At 31.9% G+C, this 12,070-nt stretch overlaps 1 protein-coding gene across 2 annotated transcripts in view; it reads right to left on the bottom strand.

The window, feature by feature from the left end:
- LOC110025326 (TATA box-binding protein-associated factor RNA polymerase I subunit B) overlaps nt 1–10,623 on the bottom strand; it is a 16,274-nt gene extending 5,651 nt beyond the window's left edge. Inside the window, exons 1-3 of one of the 2 annotated variants that reach the window (XM_020725742.1) lie at nt 9,858–10,623; nt 5,347–5,700; nt 4,918–5,268 (exon numbers count right to left, since the gene is read on the bottom strand). In XM_020725742.1, coding sequence (XP_020581401.1) covers nt 4,918–5,268; nt 5,347–5,700; nt 9,858–10,533 — 1,381 coding nt within the window. In that variant the 5' untranslated portion in view covers nt 10,534–10,623. Of the gene's footprint in view, nt 1–4,917; nt 5,701–9,857 lie in introns of both variants that reach the window. The other variant, XM_020725741.1, reaches the window with a different exon arrangement.
- Nucleotides 10,624–12,070: the final 1,447 nt, after the last annotated feature.

Here is a 12,070-nt window from a genome sequence, read left to right as displayed (position 1 = left end):
TAGGGAAAGTTTTAAACACTTAATCAGGTAAAAATAGCTAAGAGTGAATATAACATGGCTTAACTTAAAGATCATGACATCAAAGAAAATTTACTGAATGAAAATTTCAAAAAAAAAAATTTTTTAAAAGATAAAAAATAATAAATAAAGTTTGTTCTAGACAGACTTGAAAATATGAAGTTATATTAGCTTTTAAACAAAATATAAAAAGAGAAAAAGATCCAGCTTAATAAATCTTTAAAGTTTGTTCTACACAGACACACACACACGTGTGTGTATATATATTAAAAATTGGAAAGTTGTTAAAAAAATTAAAATAATTGGATTAATAAATCTTTTTAAGAAAATTTCTTAAGGATAGATTTTTTATGATTGAATGAGCATTTGGGAACCTACTTCAAGGAGTAAGGAAACATTTAGGATTGTGATAATTGAGGGATAACTAAAACTATGAATCATAAAATAATAAATCGAGAGAGGGTAACAAAACATTGGCTCGAAAAAAAATTTCAATAAAATAGAAGGATTAATTTGGTTTTATGCTAAGTATATCTAGCATCGAATTACTTTTGATCTAAAGGAAAAAAAAAAAAAAAAAGTAATTAAAGGATCTCATATGTTATTAATTGATCAAGAAAAGGTATGTGTATAGTATTTTTTTTTTTTTTGGTGGGTATTTAGTTGCAAAATACTGTATCAAAAATAGGTTTAAGTTATATTACAAAATAATATATACACATTTAAAGAATTCTAAAGCGATCAAAGAATTTTCAATCACAAAAAAATTTCATCAAGAAACAACTTTAGTTTAAAAAAAAAAAAACTACAAAATGTTAAATTGGTACTGAAGTTTCTTGATAAGAGATCCAAAGTGAGGCAAATTGGTGCACTACTTGCAAATGCTATAATTTTGATAAGCCATATTCTAAAGTGAAAACTTAATAATTTACAACGATAGAAGAAAATGCAAAGAGAGGGGGGGCACAAGTTTGATAGAAAAAATACCAGATGTATAATTTATGATCAAGTGAGTGTGAATTTATTATTATTATTTTTTTATATTTCAAAGAAAGGAAGGGAAGCCTAAATTAGATATTATTGAACATTTTGAATTAATTATACAAAAGAACAAGATTATAGGCAATTACGTAACTTTTAAAGTTAAAATAAGTTGGTCGAGATTGAGGAATGTTATGAGTTTTCATCATAAGAGAATATATTGAAAATTTAAAAGTAATTACAATGTCCAATCTATTTGAACCTGTGTGTTGAATAGCAAAAAAGTCAATAATGCTGAGTTAATAATGAAAAAAAAATGCTAATGGTACATGGAAATTGCTGTAATCCTAAGAAAAATAGGAAAACAATGGTTTTATTAAACCAATGAAAGGAGTAACAATTATCAAACATAAGGATATGAACATTCTACTTGGAGCATTTATTTTTAAAGTTTTTTTTCATGGTTAGATCAATTACTTAATCACTGGACTTCATGGTCATTTTTATTACTGTCAAATTTATTTTAAATAGTTTTAAATTACATTTGCATTATTGTTGGGGACCCTTTATGTTGTTAAGATACATGCTTAATAAGAACCAGGTCATTGCAAATTAGCTTAGTCTTATTCTTAATTAGTTCATTACTTTATGCATACTTATCGTCATTTCATCTTAAGCGATAATTTTGTATCGATATTAATACTATTTATTATACTCTATGATTGAACTTGAGTGTCATTTTATTGATTCTCTTGCTATAGTGATCATTTGAAATTTTGAACATGTTTCACCATGATAGTTTATTCACATTCGAATGTTTGTGATTTGATGGCTACTATTAAATAGTAGAACTTGAGTTTAATTTGATATCAAAAAAATATTATCCTCTATATATTTTCTCTCCGAGTTCATTCCACCCTTCTTATATATTCACCATTTATAATTAAATCATTCTCTCTCTACTCGTTTATTATTACCATTGATTCATTCAATCTTTCAACCTTCTTGTTCTCTTTACTTCATGAGTTCACCCTTTAAGTTGGATCATCATGTCAATATAGGTCAAAGCATCAAAATCAATTGCACATTCTGCTTTTGCAACCGCTTGATATACAATTGCAAAGTCAAGATTCTAGAATTCAAATTGTTTATTAAAACATATGCACCAACTTATACGAGTCATAATAACATCACCTCTTTCATATTGACCAAAGGAAAATATATTGAGATTTTCATACCTATTTTACACTGATTTTGATGATATTACACTTAAAAAAAAAGGTATTTTTGATGTTTTGTTGCAGGTATGTTGAATTATGGTAATTGGAGCAAAAAGATGCAAAAAGAAGCGAATTTGGAGCAAAAATGACCAAAATATGAAGATTTGATCTTGGGTGCCGACGGCGAGCTCGACGCCGCCGACGGCGAGTTTTTCCCGAAAGTCCAGAATTAAATATTCTAAAAGGCCGTCGACGGTGCCATCAAGGCCGCCGATGGCGAGCACGTCGGTTCTCTCAACATATGCATTGAAGGTGAATGATTTTTGAATGGACGCTTGGGCAACTCTTGAAAACTCTTCTACAACTTTAAAAGAAACAATTGGAAGCCGAAAAAGGGGGTGTCCACTGAGTCTTTGTTGTTTGTGGTGCTCATTAGAGTGTAGAGAGTGGTTAATATTGTGAGGAATTCTTCGAGATATTGTAAGAGTGGAAGGAAAGTGAGAGATTTCTTCCTCCTTGCCGCTTCGAAGGAGAATTGTGTGCTGTAAAGAAAAGAAGAGATTCAGAGGAACTTCAAGGAATTTGCTTGGGGAGGAATTAGAGATAAGTGATATTTATTTATTGAAGTTTGTATGACTTTGTTTTTGTATATAAATTTCAAGTTCTGTCGTATCTTCTCCATGAGTTCTGAGTAGTTTTCTCTGTCTTTCTCCTTGTCTTGAGATTTTATGAATTGGTTATTTAAATTGGTTGTGTCATGAGAATGTTAAAGAAGTTGTGATGATTTTTTCACTTCAATCTTAATTTACTTTCAATCTAACCAATTGATTTGTTAAAATATGTTGAGTTGTACAACTAAAGTGAAGATTACATCCAAGATTTAGGGAGGTCAAAGCCCTTGAAAGTTTGGTGCAAATAAATAGGGAAATAAAAATTATCGGGGGTAGAATCGGAGATTTTAAAGTGACAGACTAAAATCCTCAATTCGGTCCTATCGTTTGGGTGCTAAAGTGTAGATGTTAGCCCTCAGGCCAGGGGAACGTGGAAGCTCCGAAGTGATAGCCGGTATCCTCCCAGTCTAACCGCAGATTCAGTAACCAAACATAAGATTAGTCAATGTTCTTTATGTCTAGTCCAAAGGGTAAAGAATAGGTATGCTCCTATTTGGCACAATACAATTTGAACTGATTCAATTTATCCATCCACTTAAATTTATTGACAAAGAGAATGATGTTTTCTTATATATTGAATTTCATATTAGAAACTTTATTAGTAGAATTAGTTAATTAAGAGTTTATTAAAATTATATTTTTATTTCAATTGTCTATTAACGACAAATATGCAATTTAAACTATATTGTTGTGATTAAGTATTGATTTTTTAAATCTTAGTTCGTAGCCTCTAATATTACTCCCTGTGGGATCGATATCCAGGACTCCATTAGAGTCATGTATTACTTGAGCGATACGTATACTTGCGTTGATAAGTGTGACTTTGCAATTATTGAATATTTTATACACATCTTTATCAAATCTATAACCGTTATCAAGTTTTTGGCGTCGTTGTCGGGGATTTAAATCTTCTAGCAGCAATATTAAATTCTTGTATTTTTAAGCATATATAAAGTCGCTGTCATATATCTTCTCCAAACTATTTTCAGTCAAACCTACATATGCAACCCTAAATATATTTCAAAAATCTTGGGCAAAATTTGTAAACTAAATCCTAAGCAAAAAAGATCCTACATCATGAAAAACCTTAACATTGCCCATCACCACTCATTGTTGAAATCATTCACATCCCGCATCTATATCCACTTTCCTCCACCAAGCCTAAATAGGCCCATAAAATCCTCATTGAACACCTTCAAAATTGAAATTCTTAGCCACCACAAGTCACCCATTATCCAATCCTAAATAAGCTATACAAACCCATATTAAAGATCATGTTTAAACAAAAAGCACATAATATTCCTAACCAATCTTTACTTTTAATTGTTTTAAATTATGATTGCATTTTTGTTGGGGACCATTTATGTAGTCAAGATACATGCATAACAAGAACCAGATCATTGCAAATTAGCTTAGTCTAATTCTTATTTAGTTTATTACGGCTTAAGCGAGAAGTTTGTGTCGATATTTATACTATTTATTATACTCTATGATTGACTTTATCTGTCATTTTATTGATTCTTTTGCTATAGTGGTAATTTGAAATTTTGAACATGTTTCACCATGTTAGTTTATTCACATTCGAATGCTCCATGATTTCATGGCTACTATTAAATAGGAGAACTTGAGTTCAAACTAGAACGTAAGTTGATATCAAAAAAATATAATCCTCTATATATTCTCTCCCAGTCCATTCCACCCTTCTTACATTTTCACCATTTCTAATTAAATCTCTCTCTCTCTACTCTTTTATTATTGTCATTACTTCATGAGTTCACCCTTTAAGTTGGATCATCATTTCAATGTAAATCAAAGCATCAAAATCAATTGCACTCTTCTTTTGCTACTGCTTGATATACAACGCTAAAGTTAAGATTCTAGAATTCAAACTGTTTATTAAGACATAAGCACCAACTTATACGAGTCGTAATAACATCAACTCCTTCATATCTTCTCCAAATTATTTTCAGTCATAACTACAATGCTAAGTAATTGATAAGATGAGGAATTGTTAGAAGAATACTTGCCATGTGTGGTACCCATCCTATGATATGCAGTATCAAGAATTTGGAGCAACTCCTTAGCACAAAACTCAGAATTCTGAACGCATGGAAAGTCATTTGGAGCAGATGGCTCTCTGGCAACATCCTCCTGTGCAGCACCCAGGTGTTTATGTCCAAGTGAAGTTGAGTTCCTCATGTCAGATAGACTTGTCTCCCATATTCCATGGCCTTGAATATTATACAAAATTCTTATGGCCACAATTAATATTGCCATCACATAAACCCGAGTAGGAAGTGCATGATGACAACTAGACAACCATAACTCAGATGGAAGAGACCATTCATATAGGCGGCATGCATGAGGAAGGATCTTAGCTGCAGGCAAAGAAAGTGCTTTGAGATAACGCTGAGCTATGGAATAAAAGTTCACCGAAGGGGTTCTAAGGCCAATACTCTGAGCAATAGAGGCGGAGGTCGCTTCTAACAATGATGCACTGATAACTCGAATGGGCCTGAACATAAGTCTGGCACTCAAAGGGCAAAATTTAGGAGGACCAAGGCCCTGTCCCAACTCAGCAAATGCAGACAGGTAAGGAAGCTTTGCCTCTGATACCCATTGATATATATCTGTAGGCAGAACTGCCTCTCGTGCAAGATGGCAGGATAGAAAAGAAATTACCAATGTAGAATGTACAGGTATCAACTTTCTTAATGAACGGAACGAAATAGATATCACTTTCTGTCCAAAAGTTTTTCGTTGTCCCGTCCTTAAATTAGACTGGATTTCGTTTTGAGTTTCCTGTTTCTCTGCAGTCAAGAGCACGGTAAATCATAAGAAACAAAGTGTGAAAACAGTAGCATAAGTATATAACAAATAGCTGCATCAACAATATACTCAAAGAATTCATTAAGAATTTAATTGAGCCAGAGAAAACAATAACAAACAACATCATCATTAAAAAATGTTAATAAACAAGAGTGATTAGACTAAAAAAGATATCAAACCTTACAAATCAGCCTAAAAATGTCTAATTTAAAAGTGGCGGGATGAGAGTTTGCATGCCTCAATCAAAGAAAACAATAACAACAGTGTAATACTGAACACTGCCATTGTCACCAGAACAAATGCAGTTGAATTGTCTAAAGTCTCCCCACTCCATTCTCAAAACGTTCATTTGGTACTAAATTTTTATATAGTTCTTTTGCGAAACTTCAATAGAATTGCTGTATATCCACCATGACACATTCCAAGTCATATAACTCATTTTAACTCTCATTTAAAACTACAAGATAAACTGTTTCATATATACCAAAAAATGAATTCCAAAATGATGGGAAGATATGTCAAGACATGCACCAATAGCAAATGTTAGTATAACATTGGTCTCACAGGGAATGGCATTCTTTTTTATTTAGCAGCTCTAAAATAGTAATCCATAAACAATGCACGCATACTTGATCAACAAATATCTATAGGAATGTAAAAATGTGATTCTGTCTTGTGTTTTCTTGAAATGTTTGTTCATAAAATACAGCAAATAAAAAAAACAACATTCCAGTATGTCATTGCATGCTCCCATGTTCGTACACAATCTCCTGCCCCAAAGCATTCAAACTTTCCATTTCTCTTCAACCCGTGTTTGCGATTCCCTTCTCAGTATACTTCCCCAAGCAACCCCCGGGCAACCCGTTGTGGCTCACCTCTCAATCGCGACACTACACCACTTGCATTCACATCTTCCAAGCCTCCAGGTTGCCACCAACTCAACTCTCTCAAGATGTTTCAAGCTCAAATCACAATGCACTTGTTAGCTCACAGAAAATAAAACCCCTATTTTAATTTTTCCAAAACCCCAATAACTCTCGCTTTCACTCTCTCCAGCAGCATTTCTTTTCTGTGTTAATTTATGCTTTAACCAGATTAATGTCATTGCATGTTTGATTTTGATTATTTAGCGACTCATTCATTTACTGTTGAAAAATAGCTGAAATTCAATATCATTCGTGATATGTAATATTACAGTAATAATTAGCATGAAATTAATCTGCATTATATTTATTTATCTGAAAAAATTTCCATCTTGCTTATTTGTTGATAGATTCATGCAAAAAACTGTTTAATTGTTAACTCTAGCATCTTATTCATTGTCTAAGAATACCACCAAAACGAATTGCTCGTTTTCTTGATAAATTTTTGGAATAAGTTTTCATGTGAAATGTGAATACATACCCCGAAATGTAGTAAAACAAAATCCCAATATGTGTACAAATAATCAATATCACGTGTCAGCAGCAACAATTCAGAACATATACAAATCCTTAAGGATCAAGTGTAATATCATGCTAACATATACTATTGTATTACCCATAGGTTTACACATATTTGTACATTCGATAGAATGCAAGATCAAACTATCTTTTTTTATATGGATAACTTAAAATACTTCTTTAGTTTATATAAAATAGAGAAACATTCCAAAATGATCGATTAACTATGTATAGGGGGTCATTTTAATACCAAAGTCAATAGTGCCAAATTAATTTCCATGCTGTTTAAATAGGAGTTAAAATAGTTCTCCCATTTAAGGATTATGAGAAATATTTTGACAATTTTGTAGTCTTCAGGACTAAATAGTTCCCTACAAAGAGCCAAAAGGTTATTTTTGACACTTCAAAAATTAAATATGTGCCTTATAATGTGTTTGAATTTTTAAAATAAAATTAGTAGAATAGCTAAATAGATTTTGAAATAAAATTGACGATGATGTTAGACAATAAAATAAATAGCCTACAACTAATTCAATTGAACTAATTCAATTAGATAGATAGATAGATAGATAGATAGATAGATAGATAGATAGATAGATAGATAGATAGATATAGATATATATATGCATTAACAAAAATAACTACAAACCTAATATTGTTAGTGATTATTTAAAACTTTAAACAATAAAACCAAAATGTGATTAATTACTTTCTTAATTTGAAGATTTCAATTCACTGTGTTATTGTCTAAACAACCATGAATTAACATATCCAGATTCATTAGTGAACTTACATTATATATTAATTATTTAGCAAAAAAAACACTCCTAAACACAAAACTTACGAGAGAACTATAACAATCAAAACGTAATTTAAGAGCCCACTTGTTATGGACATTGCATATTTTTCTAATAGTTTAAAGATAACACATTTATATAGCCCACCACTAGCAAATCAATATCTTACTAAAACAGTACAAACACCGGGCCAATCTAAAATCATGTCTATTGAAGAAACTAAACCACAAATCAAGACAAACTTTATTAAGTGATTTTGTTAAAAAATTTTTCCAATCAAAATTTTAATATAACAAACTACTTATTTGATAGTGATAACTTCGAATAAAAAAGTATCAGGAAAATCAAATGTCCAACTTTACCTCTAAGCTCGCAGTAAAATACACATGAATCTCTTCCGAAAATGAACTAGGATAATTATGCATTTTTTAATTGTTTTGGCACATTTAGTCAATGTCAAGTTTGACATCAATTCACTAAATAAAGCTTTAGAGTTTTTCCTTTAAGTATGTCAATATAGCTCATACTATAATGAAAATAAACTGATAGATGGAATTTTGAATGCCTACTAAGTCTGATGGTGTGCTTAAAGTACTCCCCCGTGCCTTTGTCTAAAGCATTGCCCACTCCACACCTTTTCAGACTTCAGTGAGTTCAATTACTCTCTTCTACTCTCACAGATTTTCTCTCTTTTCGTCGCTCTTTCTCAACTTGTTCAAGGATTTTATGGTCGTTCCATACATGCACCCTCCCTAAATAAGCCTCCACACTCCATAAATCCATTAAAAAACAATCATCATCACCCTTCCCAAAATCAAAATCCCAATTCAAATTTAATAATTTGCGTTGTAGTTAAAATCTACGTGTTTTATCTCCCTCAAACACATAAAATCTCATAAAATTTTTGGCACAGTATCTCTTCCTATCATCCAACCAAATATTATACATACATCAAATTGCAATGATCCTCTAAAATTTTGTTGCAATTTCAAATTGCAATGATCCTCTAAAATTTTGTTGCAATTTCAACCACCGATGCAAGAAATTGATTCAATGTAGTGCGTGAAAAAAATATGCTAGGAGGGAATAGTGGTAGTAATTTAGTGCAACCCTTCCTACCATCTTTTTGCACTACCAATGAAGTGCATGGGAAAAAAAAATCTAGCACTTCAGTAATACTTCTAACTACATAAATTACATGGTTGATAAAATAAAATAAAAAATCAAAACTCGTGAAATATTCTCTAAACAAAAGTTCTTACTTACACAATAAGCAAATGATAGTTCATGAAAAGATGTAGAATAATTATCATTCTGACCCATTCTAAGATTATAATAGTGCAACAAACATCACATCTAGTCATGAGCCAGGAAAAAAAAAATATGGAATTACTGTGACTTATTAGTATTGAAGTATATATCAAATAGGCAATTGGAGGTGGTGATTAAAAATAATCTAGTTCAAATATATAATTTCTTTGTTAAAAAAAGAGAAAAATTGGTAAGAATTTGGATAGAAAATGAAATAAAGTTGATAAATATAAATGCTTTTTGAGTAGTAGTTGTTCACATTATTAAGTCTCTTTCTACCAAAATCCAAAAATAACCAAAATATGGTTGAAATTGTATGGTTTGTTTCAATTTCATGATTAACTTAATTGAGAAGGATTTACAATTTAAATAAAACTATCATACAACAGATGGCAAGGATATTTGCTTGGCAAAATATCACGCCAAATTTGTATGGTTGTATTGATAGTATAATGAAGCATCAAGCAGACAGAAATCAGTTGAATATGAACAAACCCAACTCATCTGAAAAAAAAAAATGAAATAAAAGGGTCATAAGCATCAATTCGTACATGACAAAAGCACAACAGTTGTGCAATTGAAGCTTACCATTCCCACCGTTTTTTTCATTGAACTTTGCTGAGGCCGCTGCCTCAGCCTCGCTAACCATCTTCTCAAACCAACCATCATCAAAAACCCTAGAAACCGCCACATACCTTAACCAGATTGGCATAGCCATTCCGCAAATCAAAGGGCTAACGCCAAACTTCTCCACCAAGGCCTCGCACTGCAGCTGCAGCATCAATTGCAATCCCTGCACGTACCGAAGCCTTGTCTCGCCCGCAGCCCTCTCCGTATCCCTGCAATCCACGGAACCAAAATCCTGCGGAGACGAAGATCCGTCCTCGAACCCATAGAGGCTCGCCACGGATTCCTTCTTGTGTGAATCGGCAGCTGCTTGGGTGAGAGATCGGAGGACCTCCTCCTTCGAAGGAAGCTTAAAATTGGGCTTCGAAGGAGATCGGGATGATCGGCCTTTTGCACGGTGGTGGAAGATGCTGTAGATGGCTCCGACGCCGCCATCGCCCCCGTAGATATCATCTGCATCGGCCTGGGTGTCGGCGACGTTCTGGCTCTGAGAACCGCACTGTGAGCAGTAAAAGAAGCCGTCATCGCCGCCTCCGAAATCTTCGCAGCCACAGACATCGCAGAAGAGGCTGCGGTGATTATCCGGTTTCCACTGCGGGCTTTCCATCTCCAATTTGGGGTTGGTGCTTTGCCACATTGCTCAACTTCCTCGATGGTTTCGAATGAGAGGGGAGCCGAAGGAGGAGAATCAGTAGTGTTTCTGCTCGGTGATCCTCGGTGATCCCACGGTTGCCTTCCCAGCTAGCGCTAATCAAATTAATTATAATTACATAAAATTAAATATAAGTATTTAATAGTTGATTAATGAATAAATTGTTTATTTTAAATTTTAAATTATTTAATAAAAATTTAAATGTTTCTTAGTTTTAATAATTAGTAATTAATAAATTAATATTAAATTATTGTTTATTAAGTATAAAAAATTAATTATTAATTTATATAATTAATTATTAATAAATGTAAATGCGACTTTTCATGTAATTTAAAGCTTTGCAAACTCATTTATATTCTTTCTGAATTAATATTTATTTTTGTATGTTTACTTTTATAAATTTCGTTAAATCCTTCTAAAAGTAAATCTTGCAACCTAATAGTATTTTGAAGGAGAAATTATTCTATAGGGAGTACGTACGCAATTTTACATGTAATATACCGCCATGTATGTTATATCGGGCCCCCTTAAAAAAAGTAAAACCGCGGAGGTTATTTGGGAGGGTTATTAGGAGGTTATTGAGACATCAACTCCAATAATGTCATAATAAACCGTCAATAACTCCCGATAATCTTCACGATTTCACTTCAATAACCTTCGCGGTTCGATTTCAATAACCCCTGCATTAACACCACAATAACCCCAAATAACCTCCCAATAACTCTCCAATAATCAAACGAATTCAAGTTAATAACCTCCACATGGCGGCATGTTACTGGAGTTCGCACGCAAAGCTGCGTATGTACTCTGTAAGAATTAATTTCTCACTTCAGGAGAAGGGACTCAGGCTAGGGCTAGTAGGGCTAGAAAGAAGGGGAAGAGTTAGACAGGTTTTGAGATTTTAATTTAATTTTATTTAAGTTAATTCTTAGCAATTAGATAGATTAATAATTAATAATAAAAATTTGTTTTATTATAAGATTAATTGCAGGTCATAAATGAATATGTAATTAGTTAATTTTGAATTCGTAAAAATAAATAATATGTTAAATTTTAATTTATTTAATAACATTTCAAGTATTTACTAATTATTAATTAAAATATCAAACTTCTGCTCAATAGATAATTAGTTTTACAAAAATTTTAATTAATAATCAATCAGTTTAAAGAATTTAAGTATTTATTATATAATTAAAATTAATAAGATTAAATAATTATTTTCATCTAATTAATGAAATAATTAAAATTTAATTATATTTTTTACTCTAACAAAACTAACCGGCTTTAAAATCCAGGCAAAAATTGTCAAATAATTTTTTAAATTTAACCATTTAAGGATTTACTAAATCCGAATTTATAGGATTTAGTTATTAAATACTAACTTAAATATGTTTGCAAGTCACTTTCAATCAAGAGTTTATGAGCATAAAATCCTGTGTATGCGTTGCGTGGGTTAAAAACATAAAATAAAATAATTTAAATAATACAAGTTGCCAAATACCTACTTATGCAGGTTTTAATC

Source organism: Phalaenopsis equestris, unplaced genomic scaffold (assembly GCF_001263595.1).
Source record: "Phalaenopsis equestris unplaced genomic scaffold, ASM126359v1 Scaffold000297, whole genome shotgun sequence".
In the NCBI taxonomy this organism is placed as follows: Eukaryota; Viridiplantae; Streptophyta; class Magnoliopsida; order Asparagales; family Orchidaceae; genus Phalaenopsis; species Phalaenopsis equestris.
This window is presented reverse-complemented; position numbering and strand designations above follow the sequence as displayed.